The sequence below is a fragment of the Haliaeetus leucocephalus genome, unplaced genomic scaffold, assembly GCF_000737465.1.
Source record: "Haliaeetus leucocephalus isolate CR32 unplaced genomic scaffold, Haliaeetus_leucocephalus-4.0 Scaffold162, whole genome shotgun sequence".
Lineage (NCBI taxonomy): Eukaryota > Metazoa > Chordata > Aves > Accipitriformes > Accipitridae > Haliaeetus > Haliaeetus leucocephalus.
Window position 1 is genome coordinate 13,561,334 of NW_010972598.1, and position 27,685 is coordinate 13,589,018.

Sequence of the window (27,685 nt, forward strand, 5' to 3'; positions counted from 1 at the left end):
TCTTTGCACTCTTTGGACACCTTCTCTAGCGTGTCCAGAGGCACAGACAAAAGCACCGCTTGAACATGAGGTGCTGAGTACGGAAAGCTGCTGACTGGTGCTCACAGGGGATCTCGCCTGTGTCATTGTTTATTTGTCACCGAACAGGAGAGTGGTGTTTACAGAGCTCTCTGCAGTGGTTTGTGTTTGCTGCCCTGGGAGTTTCATTTGCTCTGTTCACAGTTGCAGTAAACAGGCTGTAGTAACTGGACTATTTCTTTCAGCTTCTGCTCCCTGATCAGCTTCCTGGCTCTGCATTGTCAGATGTGGGGCTTTAGAAACCAGGTCTTTCAAACTCAGATATTTTAAGGGGAAGGGGTTGTCTTGTTTTTGTGGCAACCTCTGCAAAGCATGCTTTCTGTCTTGGACATCCAGGAAAGCTACTGTGGCAGGTATTTACCAACGCTTTGGTTGTCTTTCCCAGTTGATCACGTGGTTCCCGAGCCAGGGACCAGTTTGCTGACTGCGTTTGACCAGTGGCGAGAATGGGCAGACAGCAAATCCTGCTGCGACTACTCTCTGCATGTGGATATCACCGAGTGGCATAAAGGTGTCCAGGAGGAGATGGAAGCTCTGGTTAAAGATCATGGTAAGTTCTGTTATTGAAAGTTCATGGAAACCTTTCCCCTCCTTAATTTTTAGGACTGGCTCTTGTGAAATATTTTACTCTTACATCCCAATAAAGCTGTTTTGGGCCCTGACATTAACTTGGCCCATTCTGGCTTCTTGTGAAGGTTTGGACAGTCACTGTTGTAGAGGGCTCAGGGGGACGGTACACACTAGTGTCACTGCAGTGTGTTAGGTGGGTGAGCACTGATTTTGTAGAGGTGACTCTCTTGCTGCTGCCATGCAAAGGAGCACCTTTGTTTAGTGGAGGCCCATCGATTTTCGTTAATGCAGGTAGGTGATAGCTTCAGCCATTAAACTTTTGTAAACTAGGGAAGAATCAGGCCCAGAAGGAACAATCCAGCACTGGTTGCTAAAAGTGGAGAAGAGCTGAATAAAATGACCTCATAGGCTTTTCCCCTCTTTAATTTCCTTGACATTTCATCCTTAGGCTAGAGTAATTTTCCATCCTGTTTGTAGTTTAAAAAAACCAACCTTTTACATCCTAATGAGCGCTTTCCCACACGTGCTGGGTAAGAGCTTTTACTGGTTCAGAAGGCAGGAGAGGGAAAGCCGACTTAGGAGCACTCCCTGTGTCTTGGCCAGTATGAATACGGTGGAGGGGGGCATGCCTACAAACCCAGATTTCCCATTGCTCTCACAGGGGGGAGTTGGGGGATCAGGCAGCCAGGCCCAGTCTCTGCTTTTGTGTGTGATGCGTTTTGCTTATTTTTTTACTCAACCTCCTACAGTGCTGAATCCACAGAATTACTCTTACTTTAATGTTAAGTGGAAGCCTGGGGGTTTAGCTGTCCCCACGGCTGGAGTGCAGGCTCCTCTGTTCTCATCAGTTGTGTTAATAAATGCCACGTGGCTGAGGAGATCCTGGCTTTACGCTGTGATCGGTTGAGAATGCGTGTGTCTGTGTGTGCGCACATGTGTGTACACATTTCAGAGCAGATTCAAGTAATTTATTTGTCTACCCATCATTACTGCTTGCTGGGGGCCTGATGGAGGGGGCTGTCTTCTCTCTGCGAGAAACGGTGTGTTTCGTAGCTTTATCCGTGCCTGCAATTTGTATGTCAAAGATAATTTCTTTGCTCTCTTTCTACTAGGTGTGAACTCCTTCTTGGTTTACATGGCTTTCAAAGATCGCTTTCAGCTAACTGATTCTCAGGTAGGAAGGCTTAACGTTCACATGCTTCTGCCACTGCAAGCAGTGCGTTAGTCACATATAAGGGTTTAAATTCAATACACTGGGATCTGACATTCTCTTCTGGTTTCAATCTTTGTATGTGTAAGAGTACCTAAGATTTGCAACAGTACCCAGAGCTCTGGTTTGAAGATTATTTTTTTAATAAAAAACCCCAACCAACAACAAACCCTGAAAGGCTTGGCTGGGGAAAGCAATGGCAAAACCCTCATTTTGAGAGATCTAAGGTTTTATTCCAGCTCCTTTGGTGTGGAAGCAGTGGCAGTTTTATAAATTGCTGCTTTATGCCTAGGCACAGGGCAGGACAGCGAGATCTCTGGCGTAACTACGCGATGTGTTTATAAGCTGAAGCTGATCCTGGTCCAGAAGTGGCTTTCTGGCTTTAGCGTTAGAATCGCTGTGACCTTAGAAAGGAATTGCCCTCCCATTTGCAATTCTGGTGGATACGTTTGGGTACATTTAATTGTTGAGATGGGCAGTTTATATTTCTAAACGTGGTGGGAGGAGAGGAATGCCTGGGAGTCATTTGGAACAGTGTAGGAGGCAGTGGTGTATGACAGTTATCTCTAATGACTCTGGTAAGCATTTTAATGAGTGACCATTGACGGAACCGGCGTCAGTTGTGGGTTACTCAACCTGAGCCCTCTCAAACTGGTTGCTGGAGTGGGAAATGACACTGCACCTATCCCAGGCAGTGAGAGGGGTGGGTGCAGGTTCTCCGTGAAAATCAAATGTAAGGTTTGGTTTTTTTTCATGCCAGGCACCAGTAGATGAAGGCATGAAACAGTTACAACACTGTGAGCTCTTTAAAATCACTCCAGCTGTAGGCCTGTGCAGTTGCTGTTTCTTCCTCCAGTGTGGTAAATATACCGAACCTGGCTTTTGAGTAGTGCTGCTTTGCCGTATCAGTAGCATCTGGTTTCTGTACAGATTGGGAAATTCAGTTGTAGGCAGGAAAATGGATCATACCTCTTCAGCAAACCACATCTTACGTTCTTTAATGCTTCTCCTTGTCTTTCTCTTTTCTGTTTTGCAAAATTCTGTATAGTGTAATGTGTGTTTTCTCTCTTCCAGATATATGAGGTCCTGAGTGTAATCCGGGACATTGGTGCGACAGCTCAAGTGCATGCTGAGAACGGTGACATCATTGCTGAGGTATGTTATGTTTATTCTGCGGATTATTAACTTCAAAATGCTGGGAGGGATTTAAACTCTTAATTCCTTCTTTGCAAACAGAAAATCACCAGGACTTATTAAAGCATGGCATAGCTGTATCAAGGATGCAAGCAGAGCTGTACATCAAATCTTATCCCCTCATTGTCACTGATAAAGCAGGTTTTCATGGCAGCTTTCAGCTTGTGGTGGCTATCGGCCATCTCTGCCTTTCTCCCCATAAGTGAAAGACTGCATCCGAGTGTGACTGTCACCGTGTACAGTAAAATGTTCTGTGGTAACTAAGACCAGGGGGAGTGGGAAGGGAAATAGCTTCATACAGTACCTGGGATGCTGATGCTTGGGATCTGTTCGTCCTTTAAACAGCAACAACAAAAAGTGTTAATAATGTATTTGGATTTAATCTGATCTCCAGCTCATTTTATACATTACGTCTCAAGCATGCAAAACTTGGTGGTGCAGAGGACTTCTGCATTGTCTGACTGGGGAAGAGCCTGCCTGAGTCTTTGAGCCCAGTCACCTGCAGCTGCAGGATGTTTTTTCGTGAGATACTGTTTTGCTGTATCTTTAGAGATTATTTTATAGGCGCAAATGAGTAGTAAAAGCCGAGGGGCTATGAAACCAGTGTGAAGCAAATCAAAATAAAAGGTTTCCCTGACCTCCTGGGAACAAATCAGCGAGGGTTTTGTGAGCTCTGGTTATTCTCAACAAGGGAAGTTGGACAGGACTCTGGTTGTAAGGCCCTTATGTAAAGCCCCATGTGATTATTAGCTAGCACAGATGCGTAGGATCTCACTTGTACCACTTTCAAACAGCTGTGTTTGCTGCAAGAAAAAAATGCATGTTGCTTTAAGTCTTTTTCCTGCTCTTTTTTCTCTCTGCCGTAGGAGCAGCAAAGGATCCTGGAACTGGGGATCACAGGCCCTGAAGGGCACGTGCTGAGCAGACCTGAAGAGGTGAGGACTTTACCGCCTTTGCATTTACTCCCCCAATTTATAACATTTCTGCATTGCCGTCAAGTACTTCATATTGGGATGAATGTGGCTGTAAACATTATTACTGCATGGGGTAAGGGAAGAGGCTGAGACACTTCTAGGGACTCACTAGTAACTAGTCCCTTCTAGAGACTAACTGCTATGGGTACTTATGAGGAATTCCCTCAGCTTCTGTACTGGAGAAGGGGACATCTCCAGGGTGTCCTTCATCCAGCCTGAGATTTGATTCACCCTCTGGAAAAGCTCATCTCTTTCTGTTAATTATCGGAAATAAACTATAAAGGCTCTGCTCACACATCAGGTGTCTAAAGGGAGGTGAGATTGGTTTGAACCACAGAGCCCATGAGAAGCGCTCAAGACACAGAGAGCTGTTGGTACTTAGCACATCTTCAGTTCAGCCCTTTGAGAGCCCAAACTGGAATCCTACATTAGGAGATGTAGAAAATGTTGAACCTGAAGCACAGGTATGAATCACCAATTCCTTGATTCAGCTGCTGCACAGGAACACTTTTAAGATGGAGTCCCTGAAGAATTACATGCTCTGATTGATGATGTTGGTCTTTATGGAGCTAGGCCTTGAAGTTCTTAAGGTTTCTCATTGCTTTCAGTCAAGTTTAGCATGAGTAAAGACTTCAGAATTTAAGTTTATGTAGGCAGGATTTTGCCATGGACTTATCTGATCCCATCTCTTGGGCTTCTCTCTTGGTCCTTATTTTATCAGGACTGCGTCTGAATCAGTAGAAATTTTTTATGTATGCCCAAATCCTGACATTCTGTCTTAGGCACTTGCATAGCTTTCATTACCATAATATTTGATGATCTGATGAATGTTTTACTGATGGTGGATTTTTATACCAAGGGACAAAGTGGTTTGCTTAATGCACAGAAAGGATGTACCAGAGAGGGGAGCTAATTCTCAGATCTCAGCCTAGCACTTTAATATAGTTAGCCTCCATACTTCCCCATTGATTTCTCTAGGGTCAAGCACCCCAATCCCTCTCACTCCCTTGAAGTCTTTAAAATAAATCTCAAGACTAAGAACGAACCTTAAAACTTCTCTTTTCAGGTTGGTTTCCCTTGCATTCTTCGTTTTCAGTCTTTCAGTATCTCTAAGCTAGACATCTCACCATGGCATTCTGGGTTTGTAAAGTCCATCTGTTATGTACAAGCATTATTTTTTTTTTGTTCCTCTAAGATGTTGGGGCTTTGCTGACTGCCAGATGTGGCAGCTGGAAGCTGGGGGTGTGAGATCATCCACACGTGCCCCTCATGCTCCCTCTCTATTTCCTCCCCTTGGTTCAGACAAGCAGCATCCAAAGACATTTCAGTAGGAATATAAATCATTCAGTTGCTTCATGCAGAAGGGGAAAAAAAATGCTCGACTTGGGCAGTATGTGAATCCTCACAGAATTTGTGTTTGGCTCCGGGAGCTGGGATTTTTTGCTTCCTGAAAGTTGTGAGCAAACACTTCTACTGAGCTTTCCACCCACCCACCCCTGCATTTTTTTTTTTATACATATTTTTTGGCTTGCACCAGGAGAGCAGGAACAGATGCCGACATGACACTTGGGGCTCATCTGTGGAGCACCCCTAAACTTTTGTTGACTTCAAAGGGAGGCTGCTCCTTACCTTAAAAGATCTGGCCATCAAACTAGCCAAGTCTTGTCTGGCTACTTCAAAGCTCATCCTTAGTGGAGCAGGAGCTTTAAAGTGTGAACTGTGTGGTTCCCTGGCTTGCTTGGTTTGTTACATCTGTGCAGAAATGTGTTCTTTCTCAGTATAGCAAAGAAGGCTTCCTGAGGACACGTGGCTGCCTCGAATGAGGATCTAATTCCTCAAGTAAGGTCTAATTCCCAATGTCGCTGGGCAGCCTCTGTGCAGCTGAACTCAGCTGTGCTGTCTGCCCAGCGTGGAAGCATTTGGTCCAAAATTCTCCTCCTTGAAAGTCATAGGAAACAGAGCAGGAAACGATGTCATCTGGTTTCCTCCCTTCCTTTTCTCCAACGCGGGAGTAACTTTGTGTTTTTAAAAGCGTACAACTTCCTTTAAGCTGGCCGATGATAAAGGCCAGATTCTGAGGGTGGCAGCAGATCCATAGTTCCTGTTGACTTCAGTAGGAGTGGATGTTTCTTGGTGTCCCTCTGGGGTGGTGTTGACACTAGAATTGGCTTTTCATGCTGCCCCTTACGGAGTGTAAAGCCTGTCCAAAGGTCTTTATGATGGTTGTCGCCTTACCGAAGAGCTACTTAATTCAGACCTCCATCTACAGCAAACTAGTGGGAGTTGTTGAAGAAGTCTAAAGTATTTATTAAATCAAAACTCCCATTCAATTCAGTGAGACTTACGTCAGAGTGAAGCATTCAGGGCTTGGCCATGTGCATTTGTGTCTGTCTTGGAGCGTACGCATCTTCTGAATTCCCAGGTTGAGCAGAAGGCATGAATTAAGGCTTAAGTTTCACTGCTGACTCATGGGTTTAGCTTGCTCACCTCAGTAACCTGGGTTGAGCCAAGGTGATGGTATTCAGCATGTTGTTCCAGCCAGCAAAGGGAGCCTTAATTAAGATACCACCATCCCAAGTCAGCATCATCTATCACTTTCTGGAAAACTCTCCCCCTCATGGCTCAGATCATTCTGTGATGACTTTTCGGAGTGATCCATCATTTTTTGTTTTTATTTTAGCCACAAAAACGCTGAAAGCACAAGCAGTCCAAGTGCTCCAGGAAATGTCTGTCTTTTTTTCCGAGAGAACTGCTGTGCTAGGGCTTCTAATGCATACTGGTAATTGCAAACATTCCCCTTTGGACTACTCGTTGGGTTATTGTTATGTGCCTGTCACCATAGCATCTGGGCACAAGGCATGAATTCAGCAGCCTTGTTCTCTTCTGTGCAGAAAGTCTTCTCCTCCTGCTTAGCAGTTGCTCAAAATGCCTTTTGGTCAAAAGTCTGGAGATGCGTGTTGTTTTATCCTTGTTTTGCAAGTGGGGAAACTAAGGCACAGCATGGAAACGTGCCTTCCAAGTGCTGCAGTGACAGAGCTGTGTGCAGGCCTGCTTTAAACGGGCAGTTTGCAAACTGATGCCATTGCCTGGAAGCATTGGCCCATCCGAGTTCTCTCCTTGTCTCTCAGGAGGGACAAGTATGCTTTTCTTGGCTCTTCCTTTGAGCCTGTGTCTTCCCTGCAAGTGCTGCTGGCTGTGACCTACTCGAGTCGAATGTCCTGGAATAAACACCCTCCCTTGCAGCCTTTTCCATTTGCGTGAGGCAGCTGGGACAGAAAATATCCCCTTCTGTGTATCACCCTGCCTGGGGAGGGTTAATCAGAAGCCCTGGCATGGTGACAGGCAAGGGCTTTAACCCGTCTGGCACTAGAGCCCAACCTACTGGCTTGGGGGGGGGGGTGGTTTTCTTTTAAAAACTCCCAGCTGTTGCCGTGTTGTTTTTCTTGAGCGGTCCAGCTGCAAACAGAGCAGCGTTACAAGAAGCAGTGGCTTTGTCAGCGTGAGCAGAGCTGTTCTGGGCACTTGGACGTCAGTCTGGCGAACACACCGTTTCCTAAGCTGATGGGTCCCTAGTCTCAGGTACTTCTTTTGGTGGACCAAGCACAGAGCTAGGAGCCAGCAGTCAATGATTCTGGGACTGATGATGCATGGCGCTCGGTCTGCTATCAGTCACTGCAGAGCAGATTTTCAAAAGTGCTGAGCATGTGCCAGTCTCACCGGAGTCCATGGGAGGTGCTGGTAGCCTCTCGCATTTGGGAATCAGGTGGCTGATTGCTCTGGGTTTCAACTTCCTCTGTTGTTCGCTTGGAAAATGTCTGTGGTATTGCAGGCTTAGTTCTCCATGGCAGCAGGCACTATGACCATTACCCTGCTGTTAAATCTGTCATCTGGACTGCTTTGATTAGGATGTGTGATCCGTAAAAGTCTGCAGAGTGATGACGTTCATTCTGAGGCTGTAGTTATAAAGTGACCCTCAGTCTTGCTGAGGTTATCTCTCTACACATGCAAGAAAAAGTAGTGGATTTATGGGGTGGTTCACACTCTGTCAGATCCCAAGCCAGATATTGTAGTGGAGGGTACAATTTAGGAGGCTTGTTTGCAAACGTGGCTTACCAGAGTATGCGGCTACAGCATCTCTCTTCCGCGTGGGCTGGAACATGAATAGTTTTGTTGAGTCAACATTTAGTTGCTTATTTTTGTCTAGGTTAAAGAGGGGGCTTAATCATTCTGACCTTGAGCACCTGGGGTGTTATTTTAGGACTTGGTCTCCTTGCAGAGAACCTTCGAAGCAGCCTGGGAGAAAAGGTAGTAATGAGAGGGGACTACAGCTTGATGTCATTTTAATTACCATGATTACACTGTACAGTTTTCTGGCTCAGAATCGGAGAGGTGGAAAGTCTCTCATCTCGGCCCTGCACACCCTGTTTTCCCGTGAAAGCAGAGGCTGTGACCCTCTGAAGGGGAATGGGATATGCTAACGTGTGGAATGTTACTAACTTGCTGCTGACTTTGTTTCTCAGGTGGAGGCAGAGGCTGTGAACCGGGCAATAACCATCGCCAACCAAACCAACTGCCCCCTTTATATCACCAAGGTGATGAGCAAAAGTGCCGCTGATGTCATTGCTCAAGCCAGGAAAAAGGGTAAGTTATTTCCCTTGGATGGAAGTGCCCTATTAGCTCATGCAGTTCAACTCCTTGCCAACATAAGCTTCATCCCTACAGGAAAGGTTTCTTTTTCCAGTGTTATCATCCAGGCTCTTTTTTAAAAGGTCCCAAGCAACTGCTTCTGTCTCATCTCCCACAGACAAGTATTCAGTGGTCATATCAGTGCCAGGAGCTGTTTCTTCTGTTCACCCTAGAGCCCCTCTCTTGACACTCATCCTACCACATTGAGCCATGCGCCTTCATGTTACTGCAGAGTAATTCTATGCTGTCTCCATTTAATGAATCCCCCTGGAGATTGCAAGTTATGTCTTCCTTCCAGCTGCTGTGGTCTTTCCTTGGTGCTTTCTGCTGAGCTGCTTCCTGGGGTCAGAAGTGATTCCCAGAGTCCCAACGGAGGTCTCAACTCACAAGCCCTGTTGGATTTAGTTGGAGTAGCCGAAGAGGTTACTGATTCCAGCTATCCACTGTGCTCCTTGCTTGTGAAATAGATACTCCTCGAGGGCTGTCGCTCACAGCCTGGCATCCGAACAGGAATTGGGATCAGTAGTCTGGGTTCGGCTGGGAATTGCAGTCGCCTCTGATAACTCTGCCTGAGGATGCTACAAGAAGCAAGACTCAGACCTCCTGTGGATGCTGCTGCCTTGTGTCTCTTCCCTCTAGCCGAGGTCTGTGAGGGAGCTGCGCTGCTCCGAGTGATGCAGTAGCTTTTCCCGAGTCCTGACCCTGCTGTCTTGCCCCCAGGGAGCAAGGGTTACAAAGCACAGTGAGTGCCCATCTCCCTGCTTTATTCTGTGACTAAACCCTTTGTTTCTATTTAAAGCGACTCTCGGTGGGTGAGTAAGCAGGAGGGATGATTTTCCCCCTTCTTTCCTCAGAAGGATTGGATTTAATTTTATGCAGTCTAAATAAGCCTGAATGGATATACAAATGACATCACTTTCCATCTGGGTGTTTGGTGTGAGAAGAGCTAATTTCCTACCACAGCAAACAGATTTGTGTTGGTGTATTGGCTCAGAAGTATTTTGGTCCCATGATTCCTTTTAAGTGAGTTCAGAGTTGGTGAGGAGGACCGATTTCCAAGGCAACTCTTTCTGTTCATGGCGTGGAAACAGCTCAAGCTGTTTGGGATAAACCTTCTTCTCCTAGCTCCATTAGTGGAGATCATGCTGAAATGAGAAGATGTGTTGACATGGCAAAGTGGCTGCATGTTGCGTTACCCCAGAAAACAACTTGATGCCGTTGTGCAACTCAATCCTATAAGCCTGAGAAACATCCTTTCCTTTTTGTAGGTAAAGTACTGGTGACAGATGCACCACAGAGATGGAGCATCAACAAAAACACCCTCTTGCTATGCTCACTCTCCCCTGAGACCACTAGCTGGCAAGTGGAGAGGGGCATTGGGATGAGGGGCCATACGCTTAGGTCGCAGAAGCCGTAAAACACAACCTGACGTGGGTGGATGTTACCCTGCCTGTGAAAGGTGCTGGGATTGTACCAGATGAATGATCCACAGAACTCACTTCACTTAGCCTTCTGAGTGAACTAGCATATGCAGTTTTCATTCAGATTGTGTTTTCTCCTTATAAGGAGAATTTGAGTATAAATGGCACACCATTCTCTGTTCCTTTATTAAATAATGCAATTTAAATGCTGTGCAGTTACCCAACTGGGTAACCCAGGAGGGCCACACACACTAGCGTTGCCCTCCCAAGCAACAGAGGAAACATAACTGAAGACTATCCAAGGCGAAAACAAAACAGAATTGATTTGCTAAATGGAGAAGAACGAATGTTATTTAAAGCCAGATGTTCCCAGTGGCATTTGTATGGAGGAGATTCCCTGCAGACTCTGTCGTTGGCAGATCTGGGAGCTCAAAACATAGTTCCCTGCAGAACAATCCTCCCAATGTATTGGCCCGCAACAGGCCTCCCATTAATAGCCAGCGTGTGTTTTGCCTTGTTCTGATTTCATAACCCTATTTGTGGCAAGTGATGTCAGACGGCCTCTTCCTCTGCTGGTGGATCCCCTCTGACAAAGGCTGTTCCTACACCTCCTGTTTCGGTGTGGTCCTGGAAGCAGCATGAAGCCAGTTAATGCATCATTCTGCCTCAGCTAATATGCTCCTTCCCAGCTAGCTTAGAGCCTATAGACATAACAGTAGCTCAGACAATATGGTGAAAGAAAGATCGTATTTTTTTACTTCGCACGGTGAGGTGTGTAAGACCCTGCTGACCAATTCTGGGGTCGCCTTTACCACTCTGTTCTGATTGAAGTATTTAGGGTTAGTATTTTAACTACCCACATCTTTTGCTGGCAGATACAAACAGATGAAGTGTCTGGGCTCAGAAGCCAGATGGATAGGCACTTAGCAGAGATTTCAGGAAGGTTGCATTTGGTGAGCAGATCTGTGGGGCTACCAGCTTGCACGCTTTTGAAGTTGCAGCATCTTGCATCTGCTTGGTGTGTAGATGTTGCTGGTATGTTCCAGCTCGCAAAGTATTGTGGCCTTAAGGATCTGCTTAAGGTTCCTTCATGTGGTTCCAAAAATGTTAATGAAGAGGAAGGATGCACTGGTGGTTAGCGCACTGGACAGAGAGTCAGAAGATCCAATTTCATTTCCTAGCCCTGCCACAGATTTACCGTGTACCCTTGGGGGAATTACTCAGTTTCACTCAGCTGCATTTGTGAACCAGAAACACTGATAATTCCTCTGGGATGGGCTTTCTCTGTAGGCAGGAAACTGTCCCGATAGGAGTTTTCTCTTACCTGATCTATGCACAGAGCCTGCTCCAAGAAACCCAGCCTTGTTAGATCTTCAATACATACATATTTGTAATAATATTGTAGGCGCTGTTTTTTCAATTGATGTTCTTCCGCGTCCCTTCTAGATCAGACTGAATCTCCTCAGGCACTTAGAGTTCCCCTCAGCCTCTTTCATAAGGTTCTTGGCCCAGGATACAATACAATGGATCTTTACAGTAACCCTTTCAAGCACAATTAATCAGCCCCGACCTCAGCAATTGTGTAAAGGCATTGGGAGCATTTTGCTGCTCCAAGCTCTGGTCAGTAACAGTATCTTTATTATTAACTCAGGTATTTAGTTTTTTGGATACTTAGTCTGAGTAACTGATTTTTGGAAAGTTCTCAGTGTTCCTTTAGCGATCTCAAGATAGGCATGCAAAATTAAGAGTTGCTTGTGAAAACATGCCCTAGGAACATAACACAGTTTCTGAGGAGCATTGAGCAGGCCAGGAGTTTAATGACGTCTGATCATCTCGTTATGCAGGCCGGTGAATTCAATCCAGTGTTGTGTCTCTGTGATCACATACTTAAGAGGAAGTACCAAGAAACCCTGCAGCGTGTGATGCTGTCATAACTTACCCAACTTGTCCTTTTTCAGAAGGATGCTTTATGCCTGGAAGCCAGGCTGGAGATGCATGTTGCTTGGTGCTCACGGTGGATTTATCTGTATTCCTGTCCTGTAGGCACCGTGGTGTATGGAGAGCCCATCACAGCCAGCTTGGGTACTGATGGATCTCATTACTGGAGCAAGAATTGGGCTAAGGCAGCAGCTTTTGTTACTTCCCCACCACTGAGTCCTGACCCAACCACTCCTGATTTTCTCAACTCGCTACTGTCCTGGTGAGTAGAGCTTTTGTGTTCATACAACATGTGCTTCATCGTGAGACAAGCGGGAGATAAAAATAATAGCTGTTGTTGCCAGCAAGCAAAAGGCTGTTTTACCTTTAGGAGTGAACCTGTGGCAGTAAAATATCTTAAATACCTATCATTGTCATTTCCAGCGGAGACCTCCAAGTTACTGGCAGTGCCCACTGCACCTTCAACACCGCTCAGAAAGCTGTTGGGAAGGACAACTTTACCCTGATCCCTGAAGGAACCAATGGGACTGAAGAGAGGATGTCCATCATCTGGGATAAGGCCGTGGTATGTCACGTGTGTCACAGCCTTAGGCTGCAACTAGACATTCAGAGCTGAAAGACCTGCAGCAGTGTGTTATTATCTCCCCCCCAGACACTTGTTATGGTCCTTGCGCTTGAGGTTTTTGCTCCTGCAGAGATGGTTGGGAATCTGCTGTGCTGGCAGCTCTTTGCTTTTCAGAGTGGTCCCCACCTGGCTAATGCAGTGACTCCTTTTGTCTTTCCCTAGGTGACTGGCAAGATGGATGAGAACCAGTTTGTCGCTGTCACCAGCACAAACGCAGCTAAAATCTTTAACCTGTACCCGCGGAAGGGCCGTATTGCAGTGGGCTCGGATGCTGATCTGGTTATCTGGGATCCTGACAGTGTCAAGACAATCTCCGCCAAGACTCATAACATAGTAAGGATATTTTCTACGATGTGAGCTCTGCTGCTCGTTTCCTCCTCTCTTCCTTCAATGCCAGACTGTGCTGCTAAGGACTAGACCTCATGACAACTCAGGGCTTTGTTTTCTCGATGCCCCAAGCCCTCTCTGGTCTTACACCCAGTACAGCTCAGTTGTGTGAGCAGAAGGGAAGACAATCGATTGAGTCCCAGTCCAAAATCACATGAATACCCAGAGATTCCCCTCAGAGCAAAGAGATTGTCTGCTCTTTCTGAGTGTTGGATGCTGGGATCTGAGCACACAGAAAGCTCTTTGCATCTTCTAAAATATCAAAAGGCCTCTTTTCATGATGTGTCATTTATGACCTTCTGGCTCGCTAGCAGTGGGAATGTGAACTGCCCCTTTTCTAGCTGGGGTCAGTGAAGCTTGCCAGCTCGTGGACACCTTCGCTGGAGATCTGATCCAGATCAGTGAGTCTGAGTGGATTTACACCAGGTACTGATCTGGCACATGCCTGTGGAGTCATGGTTTTAGACATGATTTTACTGGCGATTATCCCAATGTTAGTTGGCACAGGGAGGCACGAGGCAGCACCCAGACTAACCAGACCTTCCCCTTGTTCCTTCTGCGGCTTTGTGGTGGCACTGTTAGAGGCACTGTCTGCCTGTGGCCCATATCTCATACCTGGCTCCTACAGAGAAAAAGCTGTTCCACCCTGTGGGAAACGGCAGAATGGTTCCAGTGCAAAGGGCTGGTTGGAGTCTCCCTGTGACATTCGGGCACTGTCTCAGAGAAAGCAACCACTGTTTGCATTTGTTGACGACTTGTTTCACTGCTGGCGATGAACCTATGGAATGTTTCCCTGGAAAAAAACCTCCTTGTTCTTTTTTCCGTGAATGCTTTCATTCACTCTGGAGCTGAAGGAGCAAAATTTGCTTCCACACTTGGATCCCTGGGCACATTCACAAAGAAACTTTTTTTAAAGGTTTGGTTCCCTTCCCTGTGACTTAACTCTGTCAGAATTGGTCACAGATGGCCTGGATTCATCCTGCCTGTGTTTAGACTTCTAACAGAGGCATCCAGACCCAGAAGTCCAGTCACTTCAATCACCTTAGAGGTGCTTCCAGACTCATCACACCTCCAGTCTGGAGAAGAATGACTTAGAGGAGGGAGCCCAGGGATATACTACTATTAGGTGCCAAATTTAATGGTCTGAACCTGGGTTTGTGCTTATGAATGGCTCAGAGAGCTGGAAGTAGCTTGCTGGATGGAGTATTTGAAAGTCATTGCCATTTAATGGCTGTTGTCTTTAGGAAATGAATTGGACTCTGTAAAAATTTCCTAACACAAAACTCAGAGACTATCTTTTGTGGATATGCTCCAGTATAATCAGGTTTGACTCCATGATTTTGCCATGGATCTGAGCTAGGCTGAAGGAGAACCAGATCCACCATGGAGCGACCATTCAGAAATACTTTATATGCTAAGGACCGCAGATCCCCCTGAAACTCATGTACCATGTACGAGGCCTCAGCACTCAATGATCAGCTATTGCCAAAGGCTGCATCTCGAAGTTGTGCCAAGACTATGGAGGATGAAGGGCTCTCGTTTTCAGGTGGCTTGTTTAGAGCTTGGAGGGTTGTCTAAGAAATCGCAGCTTTTTTTCTTACATGTCCAGCTCTAACCTCTTCCCCTGTCATTGCATTGCCTGTTATACCTGGCATTACACCTGCTGGGGTATTTTTTTGTGTCTCACTGCACATGTGCCTTGTGTGAGAGGAGAAATTGATACCAGTGATGCCTTTAGAGTCAAGGCATCCTAGTTTGGTCAAGTATAAAACAAAAGCCCCTTTGAAAGGCAGAGTGGTTGCTGCGACACAGGGAGACGTAGTGATTATGTGGCATCAGATGATTGTTACTTTTTTAAATGCTACAGCAACACACGGCTATTTTCCAAGAATTGACACTGCTTTTGCCACTGTCTGGCAAGGAAACATGAGGAGCTAGGGAGGGAGATAGTGTTGTTCTTGGAACCAGCCTACTTCATAAGCTTCTAACCAAGCCTCCTCCTTTGCCACCGCAACTTTTTTTCAGACTGGATCTGGTTCAGTGTCGGTTTAACCGCCATTCTAGCTAACTGTAAATCTGCAGTCAAGCCTACCCGTACTTATAACACACTTCAAGAGCAAACTCCATTATTAACTCAGTAAAGACGACCTGGATTTGTCTCAGAGATGGTCACTGGAGTAACAGTCCCCAAATAACATGGTTGTAGCGCATCTCATTCCAGGATGCTTCATGGGTGGGACATTTACCGGTGATTCCTTTAAAACTTGTCTTTTTTTCTGTGGTGTAACGTTTCCAATCCTGTTAATTGAGGATGGGCAATCCCATTAGAGTAAAACAAGATTGTCCTGGTCCCTGACCCATCAACCAAAACACTGGTTTGAAATACAGCTTTTCAAAATTATCATTATGTTTAGTATGAAACTCAGATAAAACTTTATTTGGCTCCTAAATCCCCTGCAGTTTGGAAGAGATAGGCGCCTAAATGCATTTAAACAGGTAGGCTTCGAGATGTTCTCATTTGAAACTGTATTTCCTCCTTATGAATCTTGTTGCAATGGAAATTTTGCATGAGTAAATCCTTAATAAATTTAGACTGATAATAAAGACCAGCCTTTCTATTAAACCACAGCGTATACAACTCAGGTAAGTGCTGTTGAGTTTGCTTCCATCTGTCCTTAAAATTTTGGCAGTTAGCATGACTGGTGATTGCTAATTAAAGCACAGCAGGCTTTGCTGGGATGAATACGTTTGCCTCATGTTGTCTTTTTGTTTGTTCTAGTCTCTGGAGTACAATATCTTTGAAGGCATGGAGTGCCGTGGGTCTCCCCTGGTGGTTATCAGCCAGGGGAAGATCGTGCTGGAGGATGGGAATCTCCATGTCACCGAGGGATCTGGACGGTATATCCCCAGGAAACCGTTCCCTGACTTTGTTTACAAGCGCATCAAAGCAAGGAGCAGGGTGAGTATAAATGGTTGGATGCGCATTTGTTCTCTCCCTGAAACTCCTGAGTTAGAGAGGGTGGAAAACAGATGCTATCCCCTGGCTTGCAGACACACACTTCTGCAACAGAAAATGTTCCCTGGATAGGAGCCATATTTATCTCATTCCTCTTTCATTTTTGCTATTCACTTGAGTCATTACAGGAATATGCTTTGGCTTGAGCTTTTATTTTCTGCAAATTTTATTTTTCTGCTCTTTAATTCTTATTCTCTGTCTTGGGACACCTATACAGAGCATGTGTCCAGGAACTGTCCAGTTTGGACATGAGTCAATCTGCAAATCACTCAGCAGGCTTCTCCTTCACAGAAGAACCAAGAGAAGTTACTGAGAGCATTTATATATCAAACCTTTCAGCAATAATTTAGAATTCTAATTTATTGTTATAGATACATTATGCTGCTTTCCCTTCTGTCAGATATGATCAGATGCTCTTGTCTGGTGACTGGTGAGTCACAGGCACAGCCTACCGACTATTTAAAAGTGAGAATTTTCTATTTTTAAGGGGCTAAAAGTGTTGGAAAAGTGCTCTTGTAACATACACCCATTCAGAGCAGAAACTGCCTTTTGATATGCCTTTAGTTGGTAAAAACTGACAGAGAAGGTGACGCTGAACGCAGCTGCAACTTAGTTGCTGAGAATTCAGGGAAATTTATTTCTAGATGAAGTCAGATTTCTGAGGAGGAAAGTGCTTTGATGTTTGAAGTGTTGCCCTCTCCTGGACAAAACCAGAGTTGTGTTAGTTCCGCTGACCATAGGTAATCTTCACATTCCTTGCAAATGATCTTTCTTTAATTGTTCTTCTGAAGAAATAGCAAGTTATCAAAATTACAACCTCAAATAATTTAGCACCGCAGAGAACAGATCCGTGGTTTCTGTTGTGTTCCGGTCTCCCACAGAAATACGTGTCTGAGCTATAAATCCAACTTGGCAGCATCTCAACTGGAATAATTGCATTTAACCCAGTCTAAAGCTCCCAGGCTGGCGATGCAAAGCCAGCCTGGCTCCTCTTTACGCAGGCCTGCCTCTGTCTCAGCAGTGTTTTGCTTTTTGGGGATGAGTAGTAAGTTTCATTTGAGAGTCGTCAGGAGCCTCTAATACAACAGCAGGTAGGTTGAGATCATTAAAGGGCAGAACTTGCGGTGCAGGGGACAGACTGGCTGTCTTCTGTAGGCTGCTCGCGCCAGCTAACAGCTAGCTGGAGCCGCAGCAGTCCAGAGCGCGTTTCATTTTCTCCGTGCTGCTTCAGAGACCAGCTACCACCCGAGGATCAGCACGGAGGAGATGATGTACGCTTGCAAATCCTCTTACCAAAGACAAATCTTGAAATGTGTGTCGTTGGCTTAGCAACATCTGGCCAGCTGTTTAGTTCTGTTTTGACCCTGAAGACCGCCTGCTTCTGTGTTTTGCAGCTGGCCGAGCTGCGGGGTGTGCCTCGAGGCCTCTACGACGGACCCGTCTGCGAAGTGTCGGTGACACCGAAGACCGTCACGCCAGCGTCTTCAGCTAAGACGTCTCCTGCCAAACAGCAGGCCCCACCCGTGAGGAACCTGCACCAGTCTGGATTCAGCTTGTCTGGTACATACTTCATGGGGCTAAATTGCTTTGAAATCACGGCTTGTTTATACTCCCATACGCTGAATTAATTCTGCTGAAATTGGAAGGCAGCGAAAGAGGCTGTGGTGTGTTTTTAGCTTGGAGGTTATCCCTTTAGAAAGGAAGAAGAGCAGTGTAGGAGCTATCATAAAGTCCTGCTTATCTTCGTGCCGTGGCATGAATGCCGAGTACCCCCGTGCGTTCTGGGCTCAGTCGTCAGCCAGGTGTCTGAAGAGGGCAGATGGCACCAACTTCAGCAGAGCTTTGCCAGCTGAGACCAGCTGTGGATCTGGTACGTGGCAAATCTGATTTCTCGGCGTGCTGTTTCAGTGCAATAAGGGACAACTATAAAAAGGAATAAAAAGCTCCGCTAAGGGAAAACCTTTTAGCCAACTCTTACCTGGGCAGGGCTGGGAGGCTCAGGTGTTCAGTGCAGAGATACTAAGGCAGAACAGGTTTCAGCAGAGTTAAGGCACTGGAGGCCAGTAAGGGCTTTTCCTCCAAAGATGATGCATTTTGGTGCACACCGTTGGAGCCTGGCCTGAGAGGACTTGGGTTGGTTTCAGTGCGGCCGTGCCCTCCCGACTCCCTTGTCCTGCAGCTCGCTCATCTCAAAACTCTCGCCGACCCGGGGGACCTGACGTTGCTTCTCTCTCCCGCAGGGGCACAGATCGACGACAACATCCCACGCCGCACGACTCAGCGCATCGTGGCACCGCCGGGTGGACGTGCCAACATCACCAGCTTGGGCTAAGGACCGACCCCTTCTGTGCCCGCCTAGCGGACCGGGGGACGGGGGCACCTGGAGACCCTTTTTGATTCTTTTAGAGCCTGTGACAGTTACTGCGGGCAACCAGTGAGGGGGGGCTGAAGTAAGGCGCCTCTTTCAGTCCCCTCCGATTCCCTTCTCATCTTCACCGACCCCTTTCACTTCCCCCCTCAGCCCCTACACATTTAAAGAAATAAGCCCTGTTTTGACACCTCTGACATGCAAAAGTAAGTGTAAAGAGGATGTTTGAGATATGTGGCCTCTGTCCCATTCAGCATCTTTCTTTTACTAAAGGAAGGATAAAGTGAATTTCCCAGGAGCTGCCTTTAAGACACACACAAAAAAGGAATAAATAAATAAGAAATGTAAAAAATATTTTTTTTTTTTTTTTTTTTTTTTTAAAATGTCAAGCAGAAGAGTAGTTCAAGGGTTTTAAACTGGATATTCTGTAGGGTTCTGTGTTCCAGCAGAATAGCTAGGCAAGCACGGAGGGACACGAATCCCAGCCTGTCTGTAACCATTCCCCACCACCGCCTTTGAGGTCACTGAATAGCTGTCTGCTGCCAAGAGAGAGAAACAGGACCCAGCAGTAGGAATTGAGAAAGTGCATCACACCCAGCCATCGGGTGAGCTAGAATCGTTGGGGACTTTGGTTCTGTTGGTTTTTTTTTTTCTTTTTTCTTTTTTTTTTTTTCCTTCTGGATTTTGCTGCAAATTAGGTCCTTGAGGAAACTTTTTTTTTTATGTTTGTGTGTGTGTTTTTAATATGTTTGTGTCATTGTGTTTATGAAGCCTTATCTGAGAACTGGGGATCTCCCTGTTCTTCCCGGTCCTTCCCGACCCTCATTCAAGTTACAGACTCCCGCCAGTGTCACTGCCACTGCCGCCCTGGTACTTCAGGTATTCCTAGGTTGCATCATTCCAGCCAACGCTTGCCACTTAGCTGCAATAGGAGGTCGCGGAGCAGGTTCATAAGCTATGGTCTTCACTTCAGTGTACTAGGTCTTGAGCTGGTGCGAAGGGGCTAGATACCAGCTGAGGAGCTGGGACAAAGTCTCCTGAGAAGTTTTTAGCGGCTAGTTTGTCTTCTGTTCCTGGAGGTGGAAATTGATAAGCAGGGGGCCATGGGCAAAGAGCAACATGTTGCTTGAAAGATTTCTGTAGCAGCCACCTTCCCCCTTCCTGGCCATCGATGAGCGGTTATTTAAAACTTTAAGAGAGCTTATCTTTAGCTCTTGTCAAAAGGCCGGCCAGTTGAGTGTGTGCCTGAGCATCTGTGGCAATTCCAATTCGAGTCCAGATGCCCAGCTGTTGTAACTGGGAGCCTCAGAGTAGCTCGATGGGTCAACAGCAGCTGAGAATCTCTCGTACGTGGTGCGAATTTCACAGTCACTCATGCCTTCAGGAATCTGCCTTTGTGCAAATACTCATGAGAAGGCCTGGTGGTTCTCCACCCTTCCTCAGATGCCTGCTGCCTCAGATTTGAGAAACCAGAGGCCGTGAGTGGTCCTTAAATGAATTTAGGAGCCCCAGCTTCTGTGGCAGTCAGCAGGATCTGGGTGTTTAACTATATTCTGGGATTGAAGGTCTTTTAGCCCTAGTATTGGCGGCTTACTATTTTCAGGACACGGAGAATAAATCTGCACCATTAGATTCCCACCTAAACTTAGCTGGAGGGCTCAGCGGTCCCAAGGACTTGGCCTGTCTCTTAGCACAGAGAGCTTTTCTACCCGCAGTTAACACAGCGTTACCTCCACTGTCTGTATGCCCTGGCACTTGGCTGCATCTTCTGCTTTCTCTTCTATTTGTACTTTGCCATGTACGTTGACCTTGTTTTTCCATATTTGTGAGTATTTTCTTAAATGGTGTTTACAGGTTCTTTTAGGGAAAAAACTATATATGAAGGCTTTTAAGAAACAAGTACCAAATTTGTTGTTTTGAAGCATCAGTGCTGGGATTTGCAAAGGATCTGGAAGCTGCTTAGGTACCCAAACCCTCCCAGCTTCAGCACCTAATTCCTTTGGGCCCCTTTGAACACAAAAGTTAAGAAAAACATTGCCATATTCATCCATGCATTTTGCATTTAGGTTTAACTATTGGGTCTTTTAGTTTTGCATAAAAGAGTTTGCACTTTGTTTGTTAAGTAATCCGTGAACTTAATATATATTGCAGCTACTTTCATTTTTTTTCACCTGTATGTTAAAATCAATTTGAACGAGTTGGGGAGAAAAAAAAAAAGAATTGCAGATCCGTTTCAATTCTACGAAACACTTGCGGCTCTTCAGTATTCACTTAAGTCTTCCTTTTTTTTTTCCTTCACTGACTCATGATATGACTTTTTAGTTTTAATTTGTTCTTCAAAAGGAAAAAAAAAAACACAAAAAAAGATCATTGCAGGCTATGTAAGCATGTTTTTTCCTGTGAGAGCTCGTCCGCTTTGTGTCTGTTTAATGAATGTCATATGTAAATGCTTAAAGAAAAAAAAAGACGATGACTTAATTAATTAACCGCAGTGACTTGAAGCTCTAAAAATAAAAAAAAAAAGTAGGATTTAATACTAGCTGGATTTAACCCTTGGATTTGTGATTGTGAACCATGAGTGGAGGAGCTGTAAGTGCTAAAGCTGATCATGTGTGTAGACAAAAAGAAGTACTGATATTTGACCATTGTCTCAATGGCAAACCACCCCCCCCACAACCCCAAGTCTTGTGTTTTATTCCTTAAGAACTCTGTGTTATATTACCATGGGAACTCCTAATAAAGACAAAATGTTGTTGTTTCACTAGGTGCATCTGTGTCTCAAGGCGATACGTGTTCTGTGTAACTGCGTACGTTGGCTGGTGTCTCCAACAGATAAAAACTGACTGAGCTCTGAAGTCGGTGCTGTTGCAGGCTCGTGGTAGTCCTGTGTAGGAGTGAGATGTACAGCAGCAGAGCTGAAGATAAGGTCCCATGGTTCCTTGGAAGATGGTGATGGTAAAGAGGAAGCAATGATCCATGGTGTAATTTCCTTTAGAGAAAAGCGAGCCTCTACTCAGGGCAGTTGTCTGTTTAAAACAGTATTTGGCAAAGTAGAGACAATCGCCTGAAAAATCCTGGCTCCGCATTGCAGAGATCGCTGATGAAATGTGAGCAAAAGAAGCTAAAACTATTGGCGTAGCCCTCAGCCCTCCAATGTGTTTCTACTTGGACCCTCCTAACAGTGATGGAGGAGGGGAGAGAAAGTACAGCCGTAAATAGAAGCCACACACAGATAACTGCATGGGGAGGGTTAGAGCTGGCTGGAAAAACGCCAGCGACGCTTTCGGTGGCGGTAGGTTGGGTTTTTCGGTGTCGCAGAGATGCTGTGAGTGAGATGGCAGCAGATCGTGGGAAGGGCTCTGGAAGAGCCAGCATCGCTGTCAGCTCACACCGTTGGTTGCTGCATCCCTACATCCACCATATCAACGCTCTTGGTGGTCTTCCCCCAAATCCGAGCACGGCTGGAGTTCGTAACTGACTTTGCAATGATGTTTAGCTCTTGTTCTTCATCTGAACAAAACCAAATGTTTAAGCGCTCTGTGAAATGCAATCGGCTTTCTGCCCACAGCTTTAAACCTGGCACCCCTATCCAGTTGGAAGTTTTAAGACTTTTTATCTGTTGAGAAGGGGCAATGGTCATCCACTAATAAGACCACTTCTGCTTAATGTGGGGATCCTGGCTCTGTCACCGATGACATGCAGTTATTTGGCTACTGGCAGCTTAAATTAGATATTAGCACATGTGCAATCAAATCCCATAGAGCAGGGTTAGTGGGTCGCTGTGTATAAGATTTATTAGCTCGTCCCAACAATAATATCCTAGTGAAAGATACATTCAGCCTAAAGCACTGGTGTTTGGTTAACGCACATCTGCAGAGCCTCTATTTGTTTTTCTTCTATCATTATTTCTTCCTCCACTGCCTAAGTTGGAAAGAAAGAAACCTCTTCCACAGGAAATCAATTCCAGGGACTCTGTGAACCTGGTCCATGTTAGAACAGGCCAGAAAACATCAACTGAGGCATGTAGAAGTTTTTGAGGTCAGGAAGAAGTCAACAACACCCAGATCTAAGCCTAACGTGTACTGAGGAACCAACCCCTTGAGAAATCTCAGGAAGATACTCAATTCAGGTCAGTGGGGCAGTGCTGGTTTGCTGCTCCAGAAGAGCACAGGAATAGCCATATTTTGTCAGCCAGTTAATCCAGGTAATTCTTTATGCTGGCAGTAATGAGCCCCACTCGTGGCTCGTTACGTATGCGCTGCTTTGGTTCTTTGCAGGCCTCCCATTGACTGGTCTGCGGCCACGCATGTGAGACCCAATATAGATCGAATCGACTCTTAACATCGAATCAGAATTAGTGGCTAAAAGGAGAAGAAAGAAAGTAGATGATGAATTTGACTCAGTGACCTGGAACACTAGCTGTCAGCTCGTGAGGAGAGGTGGGTTATCAGAGCTGAGGACGATGTGGTTTGATTTATTCCTTAGCGGCAGGGTGTTGGGAGCGATAATTGTCACTGGTTCTTGCCTCTCGGCTGTCCTGCTTCAGCGTGTGCCAAGACCTAGTGCAGCATTTTCAAAGCCAAGGCTTCTCTGACCTAGGGCTCTTTCATATCTCTATATATAATCTATATAAAAACTTACATATGTGCCTCTGTCCAACCCAACCGGTTTTGCAGCAGACAAGGCTAGTCTGCACTATTTTCCTACCAGCTAAAACCAGTGTTTCTGCAGCTCGATACCTTCCCCCCCATTAATTTGCGGGTGTCTGAGTGCACAGGCCCCCAGGGGCTCCTTGGCAATGCGGACCTAGTTGTTTGCACTTCAAAAAAACCCACCGTTGGGTAACCCTCAGCGTGGGTTACCAGGACTGGCACCCTCACGTGGGCTGGGAACACAGTATCCCCCCCCTAACTTAAGGTACTATATATGACTATAGATAGCTTGTGCAGGACATAAATCCTATTAATGAATACTAAGTTTAATTAACTTAAATTTCCCAAGATTTTTGTGGCGCTAAAGCCTTTAGTACTTTTAGCTGCTTGAAGCTTCAGAACGGGTTTTCTCCTCTTTTTTACACCAAGGGTGAAGGTTGAGCTCGCTGCCATTAGGTGGCAGCAGGACATGAAAAAGAAAAAGGACAAACTCCCTTGAGGCACATGGATCATCTTAAGAATGATGTAGGATGTAATAAATGTAGAACATGCACAGGGCTTATGATTACTGTGACAGAGAGATGACATACGCATATATCCTCTCTATTACATTAATGTATTGGATAGTATTTCAATGTTAAAAAGATATGAATCATCCGAGTGTATTCTGTTATGGTTTAAGCCTAACAAGACACCTTCCTCTAATAAAATACAGAGCAAGCCATAAAGTTTATCTATCAATTTAGTTACAGGAAAAAACACCCGAGCATTCTTTTTTTAAACAGATTTTGGCTTTTCTCCACAAATGTCCGATGTCCAAGAGCAGAGGTAAGGTAGGTTTGAAGAAATGGCGGTGTTTTCCTTCCTCTGAAATGCTTCTGTTTCTTCCCTGCCAGTTCCTGCCCCTCTTCTGTGGTTAACGAGTTTTTTGGCTTTTGGCTTTGTGCAGCTGTTCCCTGCATAAGAAGCTACTGGTGGAGGGGGAAAAAGAGGGAAAGAACGAACAACTGTTTGGTTTATCATATTAGTTGTTCCACTCGTTTCTCATTGAGAAAATAGTAAAAAATAGAAGTACGAAACTCCCCTAATGATTCTTCTTCTCTAACCTGGAAAAGATGCATATTTTTTTGCTCTGTGTTGTTTTTACCAGTAGCAGGAGAAATTTTCCCTTAAAAAAAAAAACACTCAGAGAAAACAAACCCATTTTCTTTCCGGAAAATAATCAAAGCTAATTCTGTTCAGCACTAAGCTGTGCCACCATCTCTTTCCAAGAGCTAGCTGCTGGCTAATATCTGCAGGAGAATCATTTCCCTCTTTGCTATTGCTCCTCCTATTCCTCTTTCTTCTCGTAAAACTGCAAACTTTGCCAAGTGACTGCTTTACAATTAGAGGAGATTATCTATTTTTTCTCCCACGTAACACAGGCCAGAGAAGTTGCCCTCTGCTAACTCTGCTGAGTTGTGATTGACTTACAGCCTTGGCACTCTAACTGTGGATTTACCACTATGTACTTGAGCGCGGTGTTCTTTCCGCAAGCGTTTTTTTTTTACCATTAACCAATAAAATTTGGCAGACGCCTTATAGTGAGTCTTTCAGTGCTGACTTGCGAAGCCTCAAATGGCAGAAAATCCCTTGGTTATTTATTCCATGGATTAATCATCTTCATGGTTAATTTTTTTCCCCTGCTTCTGATTTGAATTGGCCTGCCTTTCATTTCTTGCCAGTAGTTCTTGTCATGCCTTCCCACAGTAGAGGGAAGATCCCTCCAAGACCGATGTGGGACTCTTCTCTGGGGTGGAACGGGGCGGCTCAGCTGCCGAGCCGAACGCCGCGGCTCTGGCCGTCTTCCACCCCACATCCCGCCACGTCCTGCTGCAGAGAGGCAGCCTGTCCCCTTGTGTGATGAGAGCAATAGATCTGCAACCAACAGCACGCTGAATATTTATAAGCTTATACAGCTAACGTGTGCTGATGAAGGCTGCGGTGCCTTCCCCTCGCTGACCCTTTGCTATTCATCTTGAGTTGCAGTCCGGCCAGCCCGAATCGATGAAAGACTGCGTTACTACAGAGGATTCGTAACACCATCTAAAACTGTGGAAGATCTGACCCGACGAGCCTGCAATCTTCAGGTTTTGGCTATGGATGTGAATTCCTGTTGCTGGTATATGTAAGTGCATATAGAAAATGAAGAGCCTCTTTTTGCAGCAGTCCTTTTTTTTAAGTTGCAAATAAGGCCAATATTTGCTCCCCCTGAGTGCAGTTTAAAAAGTAGCAATGCTTATTGGTCAAAAAAAAGTTTTAAATTGCTCATTTTTCCCATGTAAACTGTGAGTATAAGAGTCATCTCATTTAACCAATAGTGTTAGGATTGGAATGTAGAGGATGGCAAGGAATTCATGGCTCCGTGGGCAAGCCAGACCCCATACAGCAATCTAGGGCATTTATATTTAATGTCTGTCATGCAAAACATTCCTAAGATATAAAGTAGTGCAAATGCAAGAATAAATAAAGTAGACCAGAAATCAGTGTTACCTAGGCAGTTTTGTCTGATGATAGCTTGTTCTGCTTTCTGGATTTCAATTTGAAAACATTAAGATTACTACCCTTTTTTTGGCTTTGTTTCATTCAGATTTCAGAGACAAGTGTTCACAAATTTTACTTAAACTCACATACATAAATTTCAATTTCATTTGTGCAAGAGCCACATCTTGTCCTCCGCCAGTCCCTAAAATAGGAGCGAGCAGAGTACAGCATCCTAATAGAGACTGTTGTTTAGTAACAGTTAGGTGATACGGGAATGGGCCGTGATTATTACAGCTACACAAATAATATGTAAAACTATCTCAGTTGTTAGCCCAGAAAATCACACGGTAGATTTTTGGAAAATGATTAGTTAAAATGCTAACTGAACTCTAGTTTCTATCATTCTTAGTCTTCTTCTAGGTCCAAAAAGTAATCCCTACCCCTGAGACCTTTCTGCTCATTAAAACCAGGCAGGATTTGCTCCTGTCCCCCGAAGTGGCTCGTTTCCACAGGATGGCACCAGATACACGTGTTGAAGCTGCCGTTCTCTGAGTTTCTTGAGGCTCTTTCTCCCTCCTCTGCACATTACTTCCTCCACAAACAGATACGGACCTACTTAAATACAAAGTACACAGGCCTTGGCATTTCTGTATCTGTTATGCTTTTCGACACCAAAACCTGCCATATTTTACTTTGTCCTAGATTAGATAGATGCTGGTTCTTACACAACTGAAATAAATAATCTTTTTTTTTTCCCAATAAAAATTGGCTCTAAGTGTAATAAGGAATCATCTGTTTTTCCCTGCATTTTTTAATTCGCACACAAAATTCTGCAGCAAAGCTATAGTTTTACTAGTGATTTTCTAAGAGCCCTGTCAGAGTCACCCCATAGGCTTTTTCTACAGATTCTTGCAAGATTTTTGTTACAAGACAGTCAAAGCATGATGAAAACTGCTGTATCTCTCTCCTTTAATGACATCAACTACGCAGGTAAATGTCCTGTTTCATTTATGCATCTCTTTGTAGGTTTTTCCTCCTGTAGGACAAAGGCAAAGGTAGCAGGGGAGAGGTAGAGAGGTTTGGAGGTGGATGCCACCTTGGTGGAGCGTTGCCTTTCTGGGACAGGGAGGGGAAGCCAGTTGCCAAGTCAAACAGCAATTGGGGGTTGGACTGGGACTAGATGACATTCAAATGTCACAGCTCATCAGCTATGCTCTGGCTTCTGGCTCCAAATGCTAGACAGTCCCCGGGAAGGGCTTGCTTCGTGTGGTACTTTAAACAGCAGGCACATCATGAGGTTTAACGTGGCCTTCCTGTCTGGGCCATTTCATATTACCTCTGGGTCAGAGAGAACCATGAAGTCCCAGAGGATTCAGCCCAGTTGGCCATTTCAAGGCTGAGCCCCAAATTATCTGTGGATTGACCAAAGCTCTACAGAAGACCCTGTGGTTTGCTCCCCTTTGCTCTCCTGCCCTCTCTAAAGCTTGTCTGGTGATAGGACCAAGCTTTCCCAGGCTCCGGGCCAATTCTGTAATGAACTACCATCCCACATTTTTGCTTTAAGCCAACGGTTGTGTTTTGTCCTTTCCTTTAACAAACTTGCAGCAGCCGCACTGCTGAGTGCAGGAAAGACCCTACAGAGGCTGAGGGGGTTCCACTGTGACCAGGGCTGAGCAGTCAGTTTGAAGTCTCCTGAGATTTGATATTTTAAGAAACACAGTGAAAAAACTCTCCGTCTCGTAGGGTAACAGGGTAGGCATGGAAATGAGTCCTTCCCGACTCTGCTAGCATGGAGGCTTGGAGGAATCAGCATTAATTTTCCAGCCTCCTGTGAACCTCACTCCTATAATTAGATCCACATATTGTGCCCATGTAGAGACATAACTGGGGCTGGAAGGTTTCTTCTGCTCATCTCCAGATGTGTGTCATGCCTCAGCCGAGGTAAATCCTAGGATTAACAGCTCCTAACAGGCAAGGTCATTCAAAACATCCACTGCCCCAAACAGCCGCAGCAATGGTGCAATTGCTTTGCCTCGTTCGTGG

General features: G+C 45.3%; 1 protein-coding gene across 2 annotated transcripts in view; it reads left to right on the forward strand.

Annotated features, from left to right (window-relative positions):
* DPYSL2 (dihydropyrimidinase-like 2) overlaps nt 1–18,819 on the forward strand; it is a 52,384-nt gene extending 33,565 nt beyond the window's left edge. For both annotated transcript variants that reach the window (XM_010562836.1, XM_010562835.1), the window contains exons 5-15: nt 464–628; nt 1,761–1,822; nt 2,933–3,013; nt 3,919–3,987; nt 8,547–8,667; nt 12,177–12,333; nt 12,495–12,636; nt 12,859–13,029; nt 15,863–16,042; nt 17,494–17,659; nt 18,340–18,819. In XM_010562836.1, coding sequence (XP_010561138.1) covers nt 464–628; nt 1,761–1,822; nt 2,933–3,013; nt 3,919–3,987; nt 8,547–8,667; nt 12,177–12,333; nt 12,495–12,636; nt 12,859–13,029; nt 15,863–16,042; nt 17,494–17,659; nt 18,340–18,431 — 1,406 coding nt within the window. In that variant the 3' untranslated portion in view covers nt 18,432–18,819. The remainder of the gene's footprint in view (nt 1–463; nt 629–1,760; nt 1,823–2,932; nt 3,014–3,918; nt 3,988–8,546; nt 8,668–12,176; nt 12,334–12,494; nt 12,637–12,858; nt 13,030–15,862; nt 16,043–17,493; nt 17,660–18,339) is intronic.
* The last annotated feature ends 8,866 nt before the right edge of the window (nt 18,820–27,685 follow it).